This window comes from Furipterus horrens, unplaced genomic scaffold (genome assembly GCF_987537825.1).
Source record: "Furipterus horrens unplaced genomic scaffold, mFurHor1.1.pri manual_scaffold_6, whole genome shotgun sequence".
NCBI lineage: Eukaryota > Metazoa > Chordata > Mammalia > Chiroptera > Furipteridae > Furipterus > Furipterus horrens.
In genome coordinates, this window is record NW_028327176.1 from 15,990,111 (window position 1) to 16,005,792 (window position 15,682).

General features: G+C 50.5%; 2 protein-coding genes across 2 annotated transcripts; both read left to right on the plus strand.

The window, feature by feature from the left end:
- The first annotated feature begins 2,522 nt into the window (after positions 1-2,522).
- On the plus strand, positions 2,523-13,799 carry MPV17 (mitochondrial inner membrane protein MPV17). The gene is made up of 8 exons (XM_090281024.1): positions 2,523-2,699; positions 3,203-3,277; positions 10,309-10,424; positions 10,621-10,713; positions 10,803-10,898; positions 11,127-11,159; positions 11,427-11,479; positions 12,696-13,799. Exons 1-8 carry the CDS (start codon positions 2,582-2,584, stop codon positions 12,763-12,765), a joined length of 654 nt encoding a protein of 217 aa, XP_090137150.1. The 5' UTR covers positions 2,523-2,581; the 3' UTR covers positions 12,766-13,799.
- Positions 13,800-14,163: 364 nt separating this feature from the next.
- UCN (urocortin) lies at positions 14,164-15,373 on the plus strand. The gene is made up of 2 exons (XM_090281021.1): positions 14,164-14,540; positions 14,819-15,373. The coding sequence occupies exon 2, from the start codon at positions 14,832-14,834 to the stop codon at positions 15,210-15,212; it is 381 nt and encodes a 126-aa protein (XP_090137147.1). The 5' UTR covers positions 14,164-14,540; positions 14,819-14,831; the 3' UTR covers positions 15,213-15,373.
- The last annotated feature ends 309 nt before the right edge of the window (positions 15,374-15,682 follow it).

The window sequence follows — 15,682 nt, forward strand, 5'->3', positions numbered from 1 at the left end:
AAGGGAGGGAGAAAGAGGGAAAGAAACATCAATGTGTGGTTGCCTCATATGCCCCCAACCAGGGACCTGGCCCGCAGCCCATGCATGTGCCCTGACTGGGAATCAAACCAGTGATCCTTTGGTTCACAGATCAGCACTCAATCCACTGAGCCACATCAGCCAGGGCATATTTATTTTTTAAGATTTTATTTTTAGAGAGGGGAAGGGAGGGAGAAAGGATGAGAAACATCGTTGTCTCTTATACATGCCCTGACTGGGGACTGAACCTGCAACCCAGGCATGTGCCTTATAATGAAACCAATTTTATCTGAGGCAGATTGACATAACAAGAGTTAAGTCCCAATGACATCTCACCAAGGTTATAATGAAACAATGTTGAATGAAATGATGTTATTTGAGGACCTGCTGTATTGTTACAGCTCATCTTGTTAAAATCCTTTTGTGTGATGCTGCAGACTCATCATGACTGTGATGCTGCTTCCTAAGCAAGGACATTCCCCAGCAATGAGAAATAGGCAAGCCATAGTTTTGGAATGTATAGGAGTACAATCTGGGGTGTGGGATGAGTAGTCAGATGACCTCACAAACTATTACAGAGAAAAATACATAGCCAGCTGCTATTGAAGGGAGCAGAGATTAGTATAGTTCCTACCTGGAACGAAGCCCTCTGGCACTCTAGACTGATTGGCCAAATATCTGGGAATAGCTTTCTGCCTCTTAAGTGTAGAGGATTTATCATCTGTCAGAATATCTCCTTTAAGGAAGGAATAAAGTACATTTATTCCCTTCCCGTACAGAAGAGGAAACAGACCTGGAGGCAATGCAGACCATTAGTAGGAGAGGGACCTCAACCCACATCAGTGCAAAGGAGCCAAGTATTGCACCATCCTATTGTGACCCAGCTCAGGTTGTGCCAGTTCTGGTTTTGAGCTGATTGATAGAGAAGTGCCTTCAATTGCAGAGGTTTTGCTCATTCTTCACAGCAGTCCCTTGACTCTGCATTATGAAATTCCACTTGGCAGTGGTCAAAAAAGGTGGAACCTAGGGACCCATGCTGTTGAGACTGTAGGTTGGTGCTGCAACCCTGCTCCTGCTGCTGAATGTCAGCCCCAGTCTGACCTCCAAAAGAAAACCAGGAAGATGCTTTCAGTCCTTGCTCTTTCTCTAATACAAACCCCTTGCTTCCCAAGCTACTTTCTAACTTCCCTCCCAATATATCCACTTTATACTATTCATGGTTGTCTGCACTTTTTCTTTGTGCCTTTTCTCACTATTCTCTCTCCAGGAGTGCTTTTCTAGCATCTCCACCCAAGTCCTGTCTATTATTCAAGTTCCCATCTCAAATTCCACCTTCACCAAGGAGCTTCCCAGAAATCTCCAGTAAAATCACTCTCCCATGTGTTCCCAAGAGGGAAGAAAAGAGAATAAACAAGTGTTACTTAGGCGCTTAAATCTATTTCAGGTACTTTGCGTATGTTACCTAATCATATGAGGAAGGTATTGCCCCGTTTCACTAGATAAAGGTAAAGAGTCTGAGCGGTTAAGCAGTCAATCATATAACAATAATGGTGTTGGGATTTGACCCTAGAAACTCTACCTTCAGAATACAACTTTGCAACCTTCTGCATCTGGTCTTTAGTTAAGGTTAGTAACATCAAATTCTCTTCCTTACTGTGTCCAGTATCTGACAGGATTCACCCTGCTTGTCCTATAGGAACTGAGTAAATGTGGCTGGAGCTAGCCAGGTAGACTGCCTGAAAGAAAGAGATATGGCTGCCTCCTGAAGTGTGGGCTCCCTGGATATGTTTAAGCAAAGGCTCCCAAGCTGACAAACCCACTGCCAAGGATCTTTCTTGTAGGAGTTTCCACCTCCCTAAGGAGGATGTGGCACTATATTCACAAAATTTTAGAATGTTAGAGCTGGAAAGGGTAATTAGGAAATCAGATAATTACTGGTTTACAAACTTTTAGTTGTGGACCCCTCTGTTTAAAAGTGGTTCTTATACACACACACACACACACATATATAAATTGAGGTTAAGAATATTTTGTAGTGATACCCACCCTCACACACACAAACCCGTAGAACTGGAGCCCAGTTTGTTAAACACAGATGAGGAGAAACGCTAAGTTAAAATCTAGTGATGATCAAGGCTGCCCAGTTGGCTAGTTAGGAAACCAGTTCCTAAACTTCCTGAGGCACTGAGCTAGTTGCTATGAGGACGACAGATATGAACAAGACCCCATTCCGCCCACTCGGGAGCTCACCACTGAGGCTAGTGAAGAATCTGGAGACAGTTAAGTAACACGCACACACTTAACTGGCCTCTAGTTGCCAAACTGACTCCAGAGACTGAGAAGGAGCGCAAGCCTTCGCTAGTATGCGACGCGGAAACAGCGAGGGTCTATCCAGGTTGAGAAGCAGCGGGGAAAAGGGGCGGGAGGAGACAGGGGTCGGACCAAGGTGGGGAGAGTAACAGGAGGGGCCCACACCAAGACCCGACTTAGTCAACTTGGAAGACGGGTTCCTCCACCCGAGCTGAGCCGCTTCCCACGAGTTTTAGCGTTGAAGTCTACTCCTATGGCTGCTCCGGCTTCAGCGGAAAAGCCTCCTGGCCAGCCAGGCGGAAGGGGAGGGGCTCACGGCGGAAATCCCTACGTTCGCTCGGTCACGTGGGAGGGGCTGAGCTCGCGCCCAGGTGAGTATCCCCCGGGTGGCTCTAAGCAGCTCAAATTTCTGCGCTACGTGGATGCTCATAGCGCATGTAATAATTGCAGACCCAGGAGTGACAGGTCCAGTCGCGGTGTTGGACTCAGGAAAAATGCAGGCTGGTTCCAACTAACGAGTCTGAATCTGGGGACCGACCAGGCTCTGGGTGCAAGCCAGAGCAAACGTACTCGCGAGTGCCTCGTTGGGACCAAGGCCCCTGCGTGGCCCTCCTTCAGGGCTTGGGGTGTGTTGGCGGGTGGCTGCCACCGGAATTCCATAGTCGCCCACACTCTTCCTCTTTTACCCGATTGTCTCAGGCGACCCCTGTGACAGAAAGCTGTCCAGGAAGCATCCCTCCCGAGGCCCTAGTTGACGGCGGATTGAAAGCGGGAGGGGAGAGAGGAGGGGCAGTGGGCACAAGAGAAAACCCAGCGTCTCTTTACTTGTGGGGAGGGGCAGTGGGTGTGAACCCCTCTCCTCTTGGCTTGACAGGAAGCATGGCACTCTGGCGGGCATACCAGCGAGCCCTGACTGCTCACCCATGGAAAGTACAGGTCCTGACAGCTGGTGAGTGTCACTCTACGTAGGACCTGAGTGAGACCAGAGTAGGCTAACTTGGAAGGCAGAAGCTTGCCCCACCACACCTCCCTCACTTTTTGCTTCTATTCGTCCCCCTTGAAGAATTAGCCATCTCTCCCCCCAAGCTGTTTCCAGTCCTTTTTGGAGGATGGGTCCCTTAAGGAAAGGTATATGCATAGTTGGCCTAACTGTAAAGTAGGATCTGAAAGTCCTCAAAAAGCTGAGTTGTCATCCTTTCAGGATAAAGGTATTGCTCTAGGAGGCCTTAGAAAACGAATCATAACAAATATTCCTCTAACATTTTACAGTGTGCAAATCACATTCACACAGTTGTCTCATGGGGTCCCCACAAAGGTCTGTGAGCTAGGACTCCTTGAGTCCCCACTGTATTATACACCTATGTGCTGGAATCAGGATTCTTGCCCCATTTTTTTTCTTAGTATTTTTTAATTGTGAAATACATCCTAACATACAAAAGAATAATTAAGGCATATGCCTTGACTAGTGTGGCTCAGTTGGTTGGGCATTATACCACAAAGTGAAAGGTGGCTGTTTCCATTCCCAGTCAGGGCACATGCCTGGGTGCAGGTTTGATCTCTAGTCGGGGCGCCTACGAGAGGCAACCAATTGATGTTTCTCTCTCATATTGATGTTTCTCTCTCTTTTTCCCTCCCTTCCCCTCTCTCTAAAAATAAATAAAAATCTTTATAAAAAGACATATATGTACAGTTTATTTATTTATTTATTTATTTATTTGCTTTTAGAGAGAGGGGAAAGGAGAAAGAGAGGGAGAGAAACATCACTGTGTGGTTGCCTGTCACTCGCGCCTCCAACTGGGGACCTGACGTGCAACCTAGTCATGTGCCCTGACTGGGAATCGAATATGTACAGTTTTCATAGTATTAAAACTGAATATTCCTGTATGAGTACCCAACTTTGAGATCCCTTGTGCACCTGTCCCTAATTCATATCCCTAAGAAATAACCACTTTCCTGAGTTTTGTTTTTATCATTCTTTTGCTTCTATTACGGTTTTACTACCTATGTATATATCCCCAAACAATATACTAATCAAGAATTGATTTTTACTCCAAATCCAGTGATTGAGTAGCACCCTCACAAAGGTAACCCAGTGACTTACCGGCACTTGTTACCATTTTCATTTTGTAGATTGGCTAATGTGAGAAGGGATGGCACAGAGACAAGTTTTATGGGGGAAAGGATTATAAGGAGTTTGACTCCTGGGGCAGTGCAGGAATGATCAGGTTAAAATGGGGTCTTACCAATGATAGAGGAAGGGAACAGGATTCTGATGAAGACCATGGACTTTCTTAGAGGAAGGCTGTTGGATGGGGTGGGTATACTGAAAGCCAGAGTGGAACAGCAATCCTGTTACTGAAATAGCCCCACATCAGCACTAGGAACCTCACTGGGTGACTAGCCAAAAGGTGAACTCTTTTGTCCTTCCTCGGGCCCTTCTCCAATCTCCTGTGCCCAACCACCCTATGTCCTGTCCTCAGTGTCCGTCAGCCTGCATGACTCACCTGGCTACGTGTGTGGTGACTCATGCTGGACTGTGTGCCTGTGATGGGAACTGACACGCTGGGCCCTTTGCCCAGACTCAGATTCCCTGAGGGCCCTTAACTGCCGGAAGGAAGGTTCCCCTTCACAGCCATCAAGAATAACGAGGGAAGGATAGTCCTTGTGCTTCCTGACTCAAGGCATCTGCAGCTGACAAGTGCAGGAGTTGGAGCTCCAGGGGGCCCAAGTGCAGATATGTAGCTGAACCGGGGTGCTTGTCTGTTGGTGCCAGAGCCCCGTGGCTCCACACCCACAGTCTTCCTGAGTCTGTGCCGACAGCTCGGCTCAGCCCTGAAGCAGCCCTGAAGGTAGCACTTGTCTCAGACTTTTTCTTCCCTGCTGCTCAGTGTATTTGGATCAAACTAAAAATAAAGGGAGGAGGTGGAAATTGCTCACTGAGCTGTTTTTAGATCCCAGCGCAGTAGTTCCTAAAGTTAATGGGTAGCTCATCACATTGGAAAACAAAATAGAGATTTCAGACTTGGAGTTAGAAGACCAAGATTTGAATCTCAGAGCCATAACAATTACTAGTAGCGACACGAACAAGTCAGTAAACTTCTTTGAGCCTCAGTGTCCTCATGTAGAACTTGAGTGTAGTTATATGGCCTCACAGAGTCAGTGTAGGGATTACCTCTGTGAAAGGCTTTAGAGAACCCCCCCCCCCCACTTTTGCTTTAGAGATTTTAAAATGTTAGATTCCATGGTTTGGCCTCGAGCATTCTATTAGTGTTGGCAACCCAGGCACAGCAAGCTATTCTTTTTATAGAGGTGTTTGTTTCACTTGCCATGAATATGAAGGTGAGCCCTGGCCAGGTAGCTCAGTTGGTTAGGGTGTTGTTCCGATATGCCAAGGTTGCATGTTTGATCTCTGGTCAGGGCACATACCAGAAGCAACCAATGAATGCGTAAGTAAGTGGTACAACAACAAACAGATGTTTCTGTTCTCTCTCTCTCTCAAAATTAATAAATAAAAAACAATGTGAACATGCCCAACTATAGTAACCTTGGTTCTCCAAAAAGCAGAGCCTGAAGCTTCTGTGTAAGTATTTTGTAAGGGAGTAGGAAGGACTCCCATGGGAGGAAGAGAGAGAGGTAATATAAGTATGCATCAGTAAATTGCACACTGCTTAGGGAACCTGCCTGCTCAGTTCCTTAAAATTGACTGAGAAGCTCTTTGAACTGCCTCTTAGGACTGACTACACAGGTGAAGAGTGTTCTCTGCCATCCCACGTCGGTCAAAGGCTTGCCACGTGGGATGTTAATGCCCATGTACTATGAGGTTGCACATGCATAATCCCCAAGTAAAGCATCAACGAGGTGGCCCCAAGTGTGGCATAGGCCAGAGGCAAGAATCTATTAGGTTGAACTGTAGTAGTGGCTGGAGTAAGAGATAAGTGAATCAAGAAGATCTGAAAAGGTTCAAAAGAAGTGTCTGATACACTCGGTGTCAGTCCAGCCAGTCAGTAACAGGGCAGCCTGGAAAAGGTCTGCTGTGTGTTTTGCAGAATTTACGTCAGCCTTCTCCCATCCTTTCCTGAGGGTCTTTTCAGCCTTCAGTGGGCCCAGGGCCCAGCTCCATGCGTCTTAGGACATCCAGCTGAGCTTCAGCAGACACTGGTTTCCCTGGGATCTGAGTTAAGCCAGGATGTAAGGGCTCATTCGATCCAGCCCCTGATATTACAGACCAGGACCCTGAGGCAAGGGGACGGACATGCGCTGAGGTCCCATGTTGTCAGTGGCAGAGCTGGCATTAGAACCTAGGGCACTTGCCAATGCACTGCCCTGCACTTGAGACTACTGGGGGCTCAGAATGCCGAGTGTGGCCTCAGCTGGTCTGGGCTTAGACACCTGACAAGCTCCAGATCCCCCCCATGTTGTCTCACTTTGTAGCAGTAGGATAGGTCCAGGTCAGCAATGGGGAGGACATTCAGACCAACCCTAGAGGATGCATTCTCTCCTTTTACTGCTGGACTCCAGCTTACTCTGGGCTCTGCCAGACCAAGCCCCAGTGCCAGGTAGCTATTTAGTTGTTGGAGACTTCTGGGGAGGAATGAGTCAACAGTGTCACTGGCCCCATGCCAGTAAGCTATACCTGACAACCCAGGTTTCCTGTACTCAAGGACACGCTTTCTGCCCTTCATTTCAACTTTCTGCTCCTCAGCCTGTTTTCTTCCATTAACATTTTATCTTCTTGTATCTAAGCGTCCACGCACAAAAGCCAGGAGAGGAACAAAATAGGGGAAGTAGGGAACTTACTCCCACCTGTGCCTAGGATGAGGCCGTGGAAGTTGTTGTTGGGGGGGCTCCTAATTACATCTGTGCTCCGAAGCAGGCTCTCCCCCAACCCGCCCCCACTCTGCTGAATCCGGTGGGGAGTGACGTCATGAGAACTGGCACCTACCCAGGGGTATGATGTCACGCCTGCGCCAGCGTCTGCTGCTGGGCTCTGCGCCCAGCCTGGCATTGGGGCATCACTGCCCAGCAGCCCCTCACCCTGCCCCATCAGGGCTCAGGCAGTAGGTCTTCAGGCCTCCAGCCCCAACCGCTAGAAACCAGTCTGGGGAAAGAGGAGCCAGAGCACTGGGAGATCCAGACCAACCAAATATGCCTAAGAGGGCTCCCAGAGCCTGGGGGTGCGGAAGATGGAGTAAAAAACCTGAACGTCAGCCTTTTCTGCTCAAACAATCCCTTGAACCAGAAATGCAGGCCTTGCTCTATGCTGGGACCAAAGCCATAGACCACTCTGAGGTTGCTGAGTCCCAGGAGCCTGATAATTTGTGGGCAGAGGAGGAATCTCTGGGTCCTGTTCTGTCTGAAATGGACAGAACTGGCGGGGCTACAGAGCCACCCACCACTGATTCCTCCTGCTGGTGCCCTTTCACTCGGTGATGCTCAGGCTTGATGTGCATGGTGGGGACCTGGAATCTATCTTTCTCAAAGGCAATGGGGCTAGAAGCTAGGACTTCAGTTTTCATTCCTGCTCTGCCTTTAGGTTGTGTGACAGTTGGCCAGCATGAAGAGTGAAAACATACACCTCTTTTTGGGACTGTTTCTTTCCCGGGAATATTGCTGCTTGCACTCCCCATGGGTGACAAGGAACAAAGATGATCTCACATTTTGGGGAGTAAAAGACAAGAGAAGAAGTTCCTCTGATAGGCCAGCCTTTGGAACCTGGTTTAGGCAGGAACCCCTGTGAGTAGCAGCCACAGGAGCCTCTTGACACCCTCTGGCCCCTAAGCCCAAGTTTCAGCCTATTTTGGGAGTTCCCTGGCCTCCTGTCCCTCCTTGAGAGAAGGCCTGGGTTCAGGCCCAAGCTCCACATCTCTCAAAGATATTAAGTGAAGGTGTGACCTCCACCTCCCAGACCTTTTGTGAGGATTAAATGTGTGGGACTCCTTTTTAAAAAAATGATTTTACTTACTTTTAGAGAGGGAAAAGGAGGGAGAAAGAAAGAGGGGGAGAGAAACATTGGTCGCTTCTCATAAACACCCTGACCCGGGGCCCAACCTGCCACCCAGACATGTGCCCTGACCAGGATTAAACTGATGACCTTTCACTTTGTGGGAACAATGCCCAACCAGCTGAGCCACACTGGCCAGGGCTGTAAGAGTTCTTTGTTTTGTAAACTCTAAACATCTTGCTAAAGTAGAATGTCAAACTGTTAGTCTTTTCATTTAACCAATGCCTTCCTTTCTGTCCCCCCCTCTCGGGACTTCTCAGCGCCACTCTTCCCTTTGTTCATGGCCACAGCACTTCCCTCCCCTGCCTGAGAGTGCAGCTGATGACCCCAAGTTGTCAGAGAGCGGGGACAGGGAGTTAAGTGCTAACTAGGGGGAGCAAGCCTTCAGTGTCACTGGCCCTCATCCCTTGAGCATGGCATGCAGGCCTTTGGGCAAGACTTAGGACCAGACTTAGAGTTCTTGACGCCCTTACCCAGAGTAGTCCTGGGGCTCGGGGCAGTGCATTCGACATTTTTCCTTGGTTTATTTTCTGAGCACCTGCAAGGGCTCGGTTAGGTGTGGCTGGGAATGAGAGGACAAAGATGTCTAGGATTCTGCCCCTGTCCTCTGGGAGGTTGTGACTAGCAGTGTTCTGGGGAGAACCTCCACCACTATGGCAGCTCCAGGGAGAGGAGAGGCAGGACTGCCTTGACGGGTGTGCTGGGGGTCCCAGAGTTGCTCCCTGGCTGGCAGTGCCAGCAGCCTAAGTCACCCACAGGTGTCCCGGCTTCAGTCCCAGCTCTAGCTCTCGGCCTTGCCCAGCTGCCTCTGATGCCGCTGCTCAGGGGCAGGGCTGTGCAGAGCCTGTCGGGGGAGAGCAGTGAGTGCAGCCAGCACAGACGTCAGAGCCAGCTCTGGGCCCAGGAAAGGGGTTGAAGGATGTGTTTGCCCAGTGCTAATTGAGGGCACAGTGACAGTGGTAGCTACAGGGCTGGAGGGGAACTCTCATTACTCAGTGAGAAGGACAGGCCAGTTGGAGATCATACGGTCACTCCCAAGCAGCCCTATATAGAAGTGTATTTGCTGGAAACCATCACGCCACCATAACTGACAGGAGGCTCTGTAAATAGTGATGATTTTGCTCTTGGTTTCTGGGGGTGGGTGTGTGACAAGGACGGTTTAGAGCTGGGCATCTGTGCGGGTACGAAGGCATGAGGGAGAAGTGGCTCTGATACCCATTGCCAGCTCAGTTGGAGACTGTGAATGGGAAGTGGGGTTGTCTGATTGTGCTAAGAGGCGGCCGGGACTCCTCGCTGTGGGACCTCTTACTGGCTCATCTTCCTAACTGGGACCGCTTGAACACTCATGTTTTAGAAAAAGTTATTCTTGCTGTTCTCCACAATGAGAGGCCCCAAGACCAAAGTGAAGGACATTGGCCAGGGTCTTGCCTTGGACTGGGGAGAAACAGACCTGGGTTCCTTATAATTCTACACACGACCTAGTCATAGTGTGGTGTCCTGGAAAGAATACTGTCTAGGAAATCAAACTACCTGGTTTTTGCCTTGACTCTGCCACTCACTGGTCATGTGAGGTTGCAGACCTTTATTTCCATACCTCTAAAATATAACCGTTATTTCTGTACCTCTTAAGTTACCAGGAAGGCCTTTCCAATTTGACAGTCTGTGGTTCTCAGCCCCTGGCACCTCCCATTCTCCTTCCTTTAGCTTTAGTTTCTGGCTCTGCTTGCTTAATGCAGAGTTCTCGGGGCCTGGCCGGCTCACGGCAGCTCATCCCAGTTTCTGACATGCCATACATGAGGCAGCACTGCCCTTGGGAGAGGAGAGCTTTGAAGCAGCAGCAAGGGACTGGCCATTTGCCCCAGAATGGAGCCCTTGGGCCTAGAGTGCCAGAGCCTCATTCAGTCAGCAGACTTAGCTCCCTCCTTGGAGTGGCAGCCTGTCCTGGGAGGTGCCCTGACAACATCCTGTACACTGCACAGGATCCCTGATGGGCCTGGGTGACATCATCTCACAGCAACTGGTGGAGAGGCGAGGTCTGCGGAAACACCAGATTTGGCGGACCCTGACCATGGTCTCTCTGGGCTGTGGCTTCGTGGTAAGTTCTGCCCACAGCAGGGCTGCCAGTGGATTAGAGGGTGTGGTCTGTTTCCCCTGGCCTCTCATGTGTCTAAGCCTGAGTGCGTGCTTGCCCTGGGATTTGGTTTCTAATGCTTGGGGGAGGAGCTTTGTGATGTAAAACCCACTGCTCCCCTCCCTGCATCCCTGCTCCCCTCCCTGGGGTTTACTTTCAGGGCCCTGTAGTAGGAGGCTGGTACAAGGTTTTGGACCGGCTTGTCCCTGGCACCACTAAGGTGGATGCGCTAAAGAAGATGTTGTTGGATCAGGTGAGAAGGAAAAGGAAGTTGGGAAGAGAGAGCGGCACTGGGGGTGAGTGGGTTTAGGCGCTCACAGCACTTTAATTTCTCTTCCCTAGGGGGGCTTTGCCCCGTGTTTTCTAGGCTGTTTCCTCCCACTGGTTGGGGCACTCAGTGGACTGTCAGCCCAGGACAACTGGGCCAAACTCCAGCGGGTGAGCGGGGCAGATTTGGGGATGTTTGGCTGTCTGACCAGCATGCCCAGGGGAGTGAGGCAGGCTTGCTTCATGGGGTGAGATAGGAGGGAGCGCAGGCAGAGTCCCAGGCTGTGGAGCGGAGGAGCTGAGGGAGGCGTGGTGCAGGAGTGTGATGTGGTAGTAGGACTGGGAGGTGGGAGCTGCTTGGAAGCACAGTGTTCATTTAGTCCTTCTCTGTCTCCTTAGGATTATCCTGATGCCCTCATCACCAACTACTATGTAAGAGCTGACACCTCCGCTGCCTGTTGTCCTGCTTCCTTGAGTCTGGAAGTGCCCAGGGATTAGGGATTGGGCGTCCTCCTGACATAGGAATTCCATAGTTGGGATTACTGTCTCATTTCCAGTGTGAGCAGCACACTCAGGGAAGCACTCCCCCAGTTGTTCAACTGGTGTTTGTTTACAGAAGTTGGAAGAAGACAGGCAAGGCAGTGAGTCTGGAGTTGGGTGATGGAAGCAGTCCCCCAACATTTACCTTCTCTTTTGTAGCTCTGGCCTGCTGTGCAGCTAGCCAACTTCTACCTGGTTCCCCTTTATTACAGGTATGACAGTTCCCTTCCCCACCCTGCAAGGGAGAACCACATTATGAACAGTTGTAAATAAAGTGAATCTAATTCAACCTTGAGCAATTTTCGGCGCCCCCTACAACACTCTGCCCTGATCAGAACCCCTTATTCATTACAGAACCCAATCCAGAGTGTCTGCCCACTGCCCTTCTTTCATCTTCCTCGGGAGGACCCTGCTCCACAACATTGGGTCCATCCCACCTGAGCTCTCTACCCTTGCTGCAGGGACAGTGCCTAGGTTAGACAGAAACATAGACCAAAGAGCCATGGAGGTTAGGTTAGTCCACTGGTCAGGTTAATCCACTGCAAAGTACAGTGGTACCTTGGCACTCGTCGTTAATTTGTTCCAGGACTCATGACGAGTGCTGAAACCAACGAGTACCGAGCAAGCGATGGGTGATGAAGCATTTTCTCTTGTGGGACAGCATCGCGACTCATACAAGTTCTAGCAAGCACAATGTGTCCTGAGGAAGCACTGAGTGCAGAAACATTTTTTCTTGTCAAAACTCAACCAGTACAGGGTTTGACGGGTTCTGAAGCTAACGAGTACCGAGGTATGACTGTATAATTTTACCCTAATAATGAAGGTAGTTGATGAAACTGTAGTAAGAAATATAGTAGACCTCAAGAAAAGTAATTAAAATTATGGGAGGTGAGGGGGCTTTGGGAACAGGGAGAAAAAAAGAAAACTCTTCAGAGAGGACATGGTCATAATATACTTGAGTAGCATAGCTAAAAGGAGTATAGATTTATGAACCAAATTTTAAACATTAGGGTTCTTGCAACAGTCTTTGAAACTAAAGCAAGGTAAAATAAAGAGAACATTTTACTTTCAAGAGTAGACAGTACATTTTTGAAGATGAGATCTTCTCAGCTGGTACAAGATGGACAGATATGTGTATTTAAAGGAGCCTGGACAGGGGCATGAACAAGCCGTGCAAGGCCAGAGGACTGCTGAGGGTATTCCACTTTGAGGCTCTTGTTCAGGAGACAGAGCTCTGGGACAGCACCGGGACTTGAGCTGGTTATCCTCAGGCCTGAGCCACGCATCCCTCCACAGGGGGCTGGAGGAAGGGGATCTAAGTCCGGATGCTCTCAGAGATAATCCTTCCTTTTCTATTACACTCCCCTATCTCTCCCCCTTTGCTTTCTCCTTATCCATCTTCTTCATGATGCCATTCCTGTCCCCTAGGTTGGCTGTTGTCCAGTGTGTTGCTGTTATCTGGAACTCCTACTTGTCCTGGAAGGCACATCGGCTCTGAGCTTGCCTCACTCCATTGCTTCTGCCTTGCAGTGATGCAGCTTGACCCTGAAATGGTCATCCTCAAAGTGGGCACATGAGTTTTCATGGGGTTTGGTTGCTGGTCAGAATGTAACAGGGTCAGCGCTATGAAATGGCCCATTTCATTCTGAAATGTAAACTGACTCCTTTTGAATTCACTAAAACCTTTATAATGGTCTTATGCCCACCACACAGTAGGCATTCCATAAAATTTTGTGGGATCATATGATCTTGGCAACTTTAGTTTATTCCCATGTCCCAGCAAATGCTATTTACCCCTGCTCTTCATAGATACATTTGTTTTTCTAACCACTCCCAGCCTTAGTATAGCTCCAGTTCTTTGGGGACCCTGTCAAACTCTTTATGTGGTACTTCCATAAGTGTTATAAAAATGTAATCTGGAGCCTGCAGAGGCAATGAGTAAGACCCAACAGAAAAATACTGGGGAGTCAAAATATTTAGAGATGGAAAGAAGCCTGGAGAACACCAAGCCCAACCTTCTTTCACAGATGAGGACACGGGCTCAGAAATTAAGTGACCTGTCCACACCACAAGTTAGAGGCAGAATAGAAACTTCAACCCATGACCTATAGATTGAACTTTTGTATAACCCCCAATTCATATGATGAAAAACCTAATGTTTAAGGTGGTAGTGTTAGGAGGCAGGACCTTTGGGAGGTGATTAGTACCATTATAAAAGATGCCATGTGAGGACACAGCAAGAAAGTGCCACTTATGAACAACTAAGCATGTCTTCACCAGACACTGAACCTACTGGACTTCCTGGCCTCCAGAACTGTGAGAAATAAAATTTGTCATTTATAAGCCACACAGTTTGTGGGGGGTTTTCTTGTTACAGAACCTCAAATGGACTAAGACCATGTTTCCTTACCTTCTACCAAGTGAGCTTAACCTGGAGGTCAAAGATACAGTAATATTGCTGCTGTGATTCCCAGGAGAAAATTACCTTGGCTAAACTATCACTCTGGGGCAAACTCAAGAAGATGGACAAGCTTTATGTGGTTTTTGCAACCAGAACCCCCCACCCCTCATCTCTATCTCTATCTCTATCTCTATCTCTATTTCTCATACCCCAGTCAGAATTTAGATCCTGGGGCTGCAATAAGATCAAGAATCTTGGTCAACTCCGTCTGCCTCAGCTGGCCTCTTGGGTGGGTACTATGGTGACAGCTGTGTGACAGCTGTGCTCTCCTGGCTGCCTCAGTTTACAGAACCGGTAACTGGGGCAAGGGACTGGGTCTGAGCCACACAGCATTCTCCCAAACCGATGGCCCCTCTGGAGACACAGGGCAGGGTCAGCACCACGGACAGCGCCACGGTCCAGCCACCCTTTTCTGAGCCAGAGGAGACTTGGCGATCCGGACTTCTCTTATCTGAGGACTGGCCCTAGTCACTGCTAACTGTTCTAAGTGCTGAACGACTCTCCTGGCTTCCAGAGCAGTCTTTACGCCCCAGCCAGCTCCTTGCTCACTTGAGTCTGCTGTCGCTTCCAGCTCAAGCCCCAGAGACGCGCCCCTCGGGGTCTCGCGACCCGCTGGATTCGAAGCTGCAGCCGTCATTGCACTACAATCAGTGCCTGCTCCTCGCTGACGTCAGTCGGAGCTGTCCTAGAGCTATATAAGGCTGGCGGCGGTCCCGGGACAGACCCTGTGTTTCCCAAGGCACCTCAGCCCGCCCCGAAGGACAGAGATTGGAGCTCCCTCCTACACTGTGCGGACGCGCTTCCCGCAACCTGTGAGTGGCTCCGAGCGTCCGCCTGCCCAGACTCCCTCCGCACCACGACTGGCACTCCGCTCACCCGCCGGACCGTTAAGAGGAAGGGAGGGAAGGGAGGGAAAGAGGAAAGGGTGGCACAGGACTGGGTAGCGGCTGGGGCCGCAGGGAAGGTTATGGGCACCCGGCAGCAGCCGAAGGGGACCGGCAGGGACCCTGGACGTACACGGGAAGGGGAATGGCGCCAACTGCGACTGCTCCAAGCGCACCTCACCCTGCGCTCCCTGTGTGTCTGCCAGGGCCGGTGGCACCATGAGGCTGGCCGGACGTGCGGCGCTGCTGGCGGTGTTGCTGCTCCTGGCACAGCTGCGCCCAGGGAGCAGCCAGTGGAGCCCGGAGGAGGCGGTGGCCAGGGTCCAGGACCCGAGTCTGCGCTGGAGCCCCGGGGCTCGGAACCAGGGTGGTGGAGCCCGCGCGCTCCTCTTGCTGTTGGCCGAGCGCTTCCCCCGCCGCGCAGGGACTGGCGGATGGGGATCCGGGACCTCAGGCGAGCGGCCGCGACGGGAGGACCCTCCACTGTCCATTGACCTCACCTTCCACCTGCTGCGGACCCTGCTGGAGATGGCGCGGACGCAGAGCCAGAGGGAGCGTGCAGAACAGAACCGCATCCTATTCGACTCGGTGGGCAAGTGACTCGCGGGGCCTGGGGCCCCGAAAACCTCGACCCCCATCCCCCACCCCGGGGCTGGCACCTGCTCAACCGGAACTGATCCAGTCCTGTGGAGCTGGAGCTGCCCGGGGATACCTTGAGCACTCTCTGCGTTACTAGTTTTTAATAAAAGTGCTGAAGAGCCTTTGGCCTCTGTTGTGGCGGCGCGGGGAACCTTCCACAGCAGGGTGGGAACCCACAGGAAAACGGGGCCTCCCAGTCCGGTGAGAGGGAACTAGTGCCGCAGGCGGAGCATCCAGGAGAACAGCTTTCAACAGGGTCCTGTGTCCCCATCATCCCTATGTCCCCGATCAACTCAAGTCCTGAGCCCTCCACACCACCACCGACTTTTTGCCCTTGGCACTATGCTCCTGAATCTGCGCCTGATATCAAGGAGATGCCCGATAGGGACTCATTCCACTTTCTTCCCCAACTGGTCCCAGATCCAGAGAAG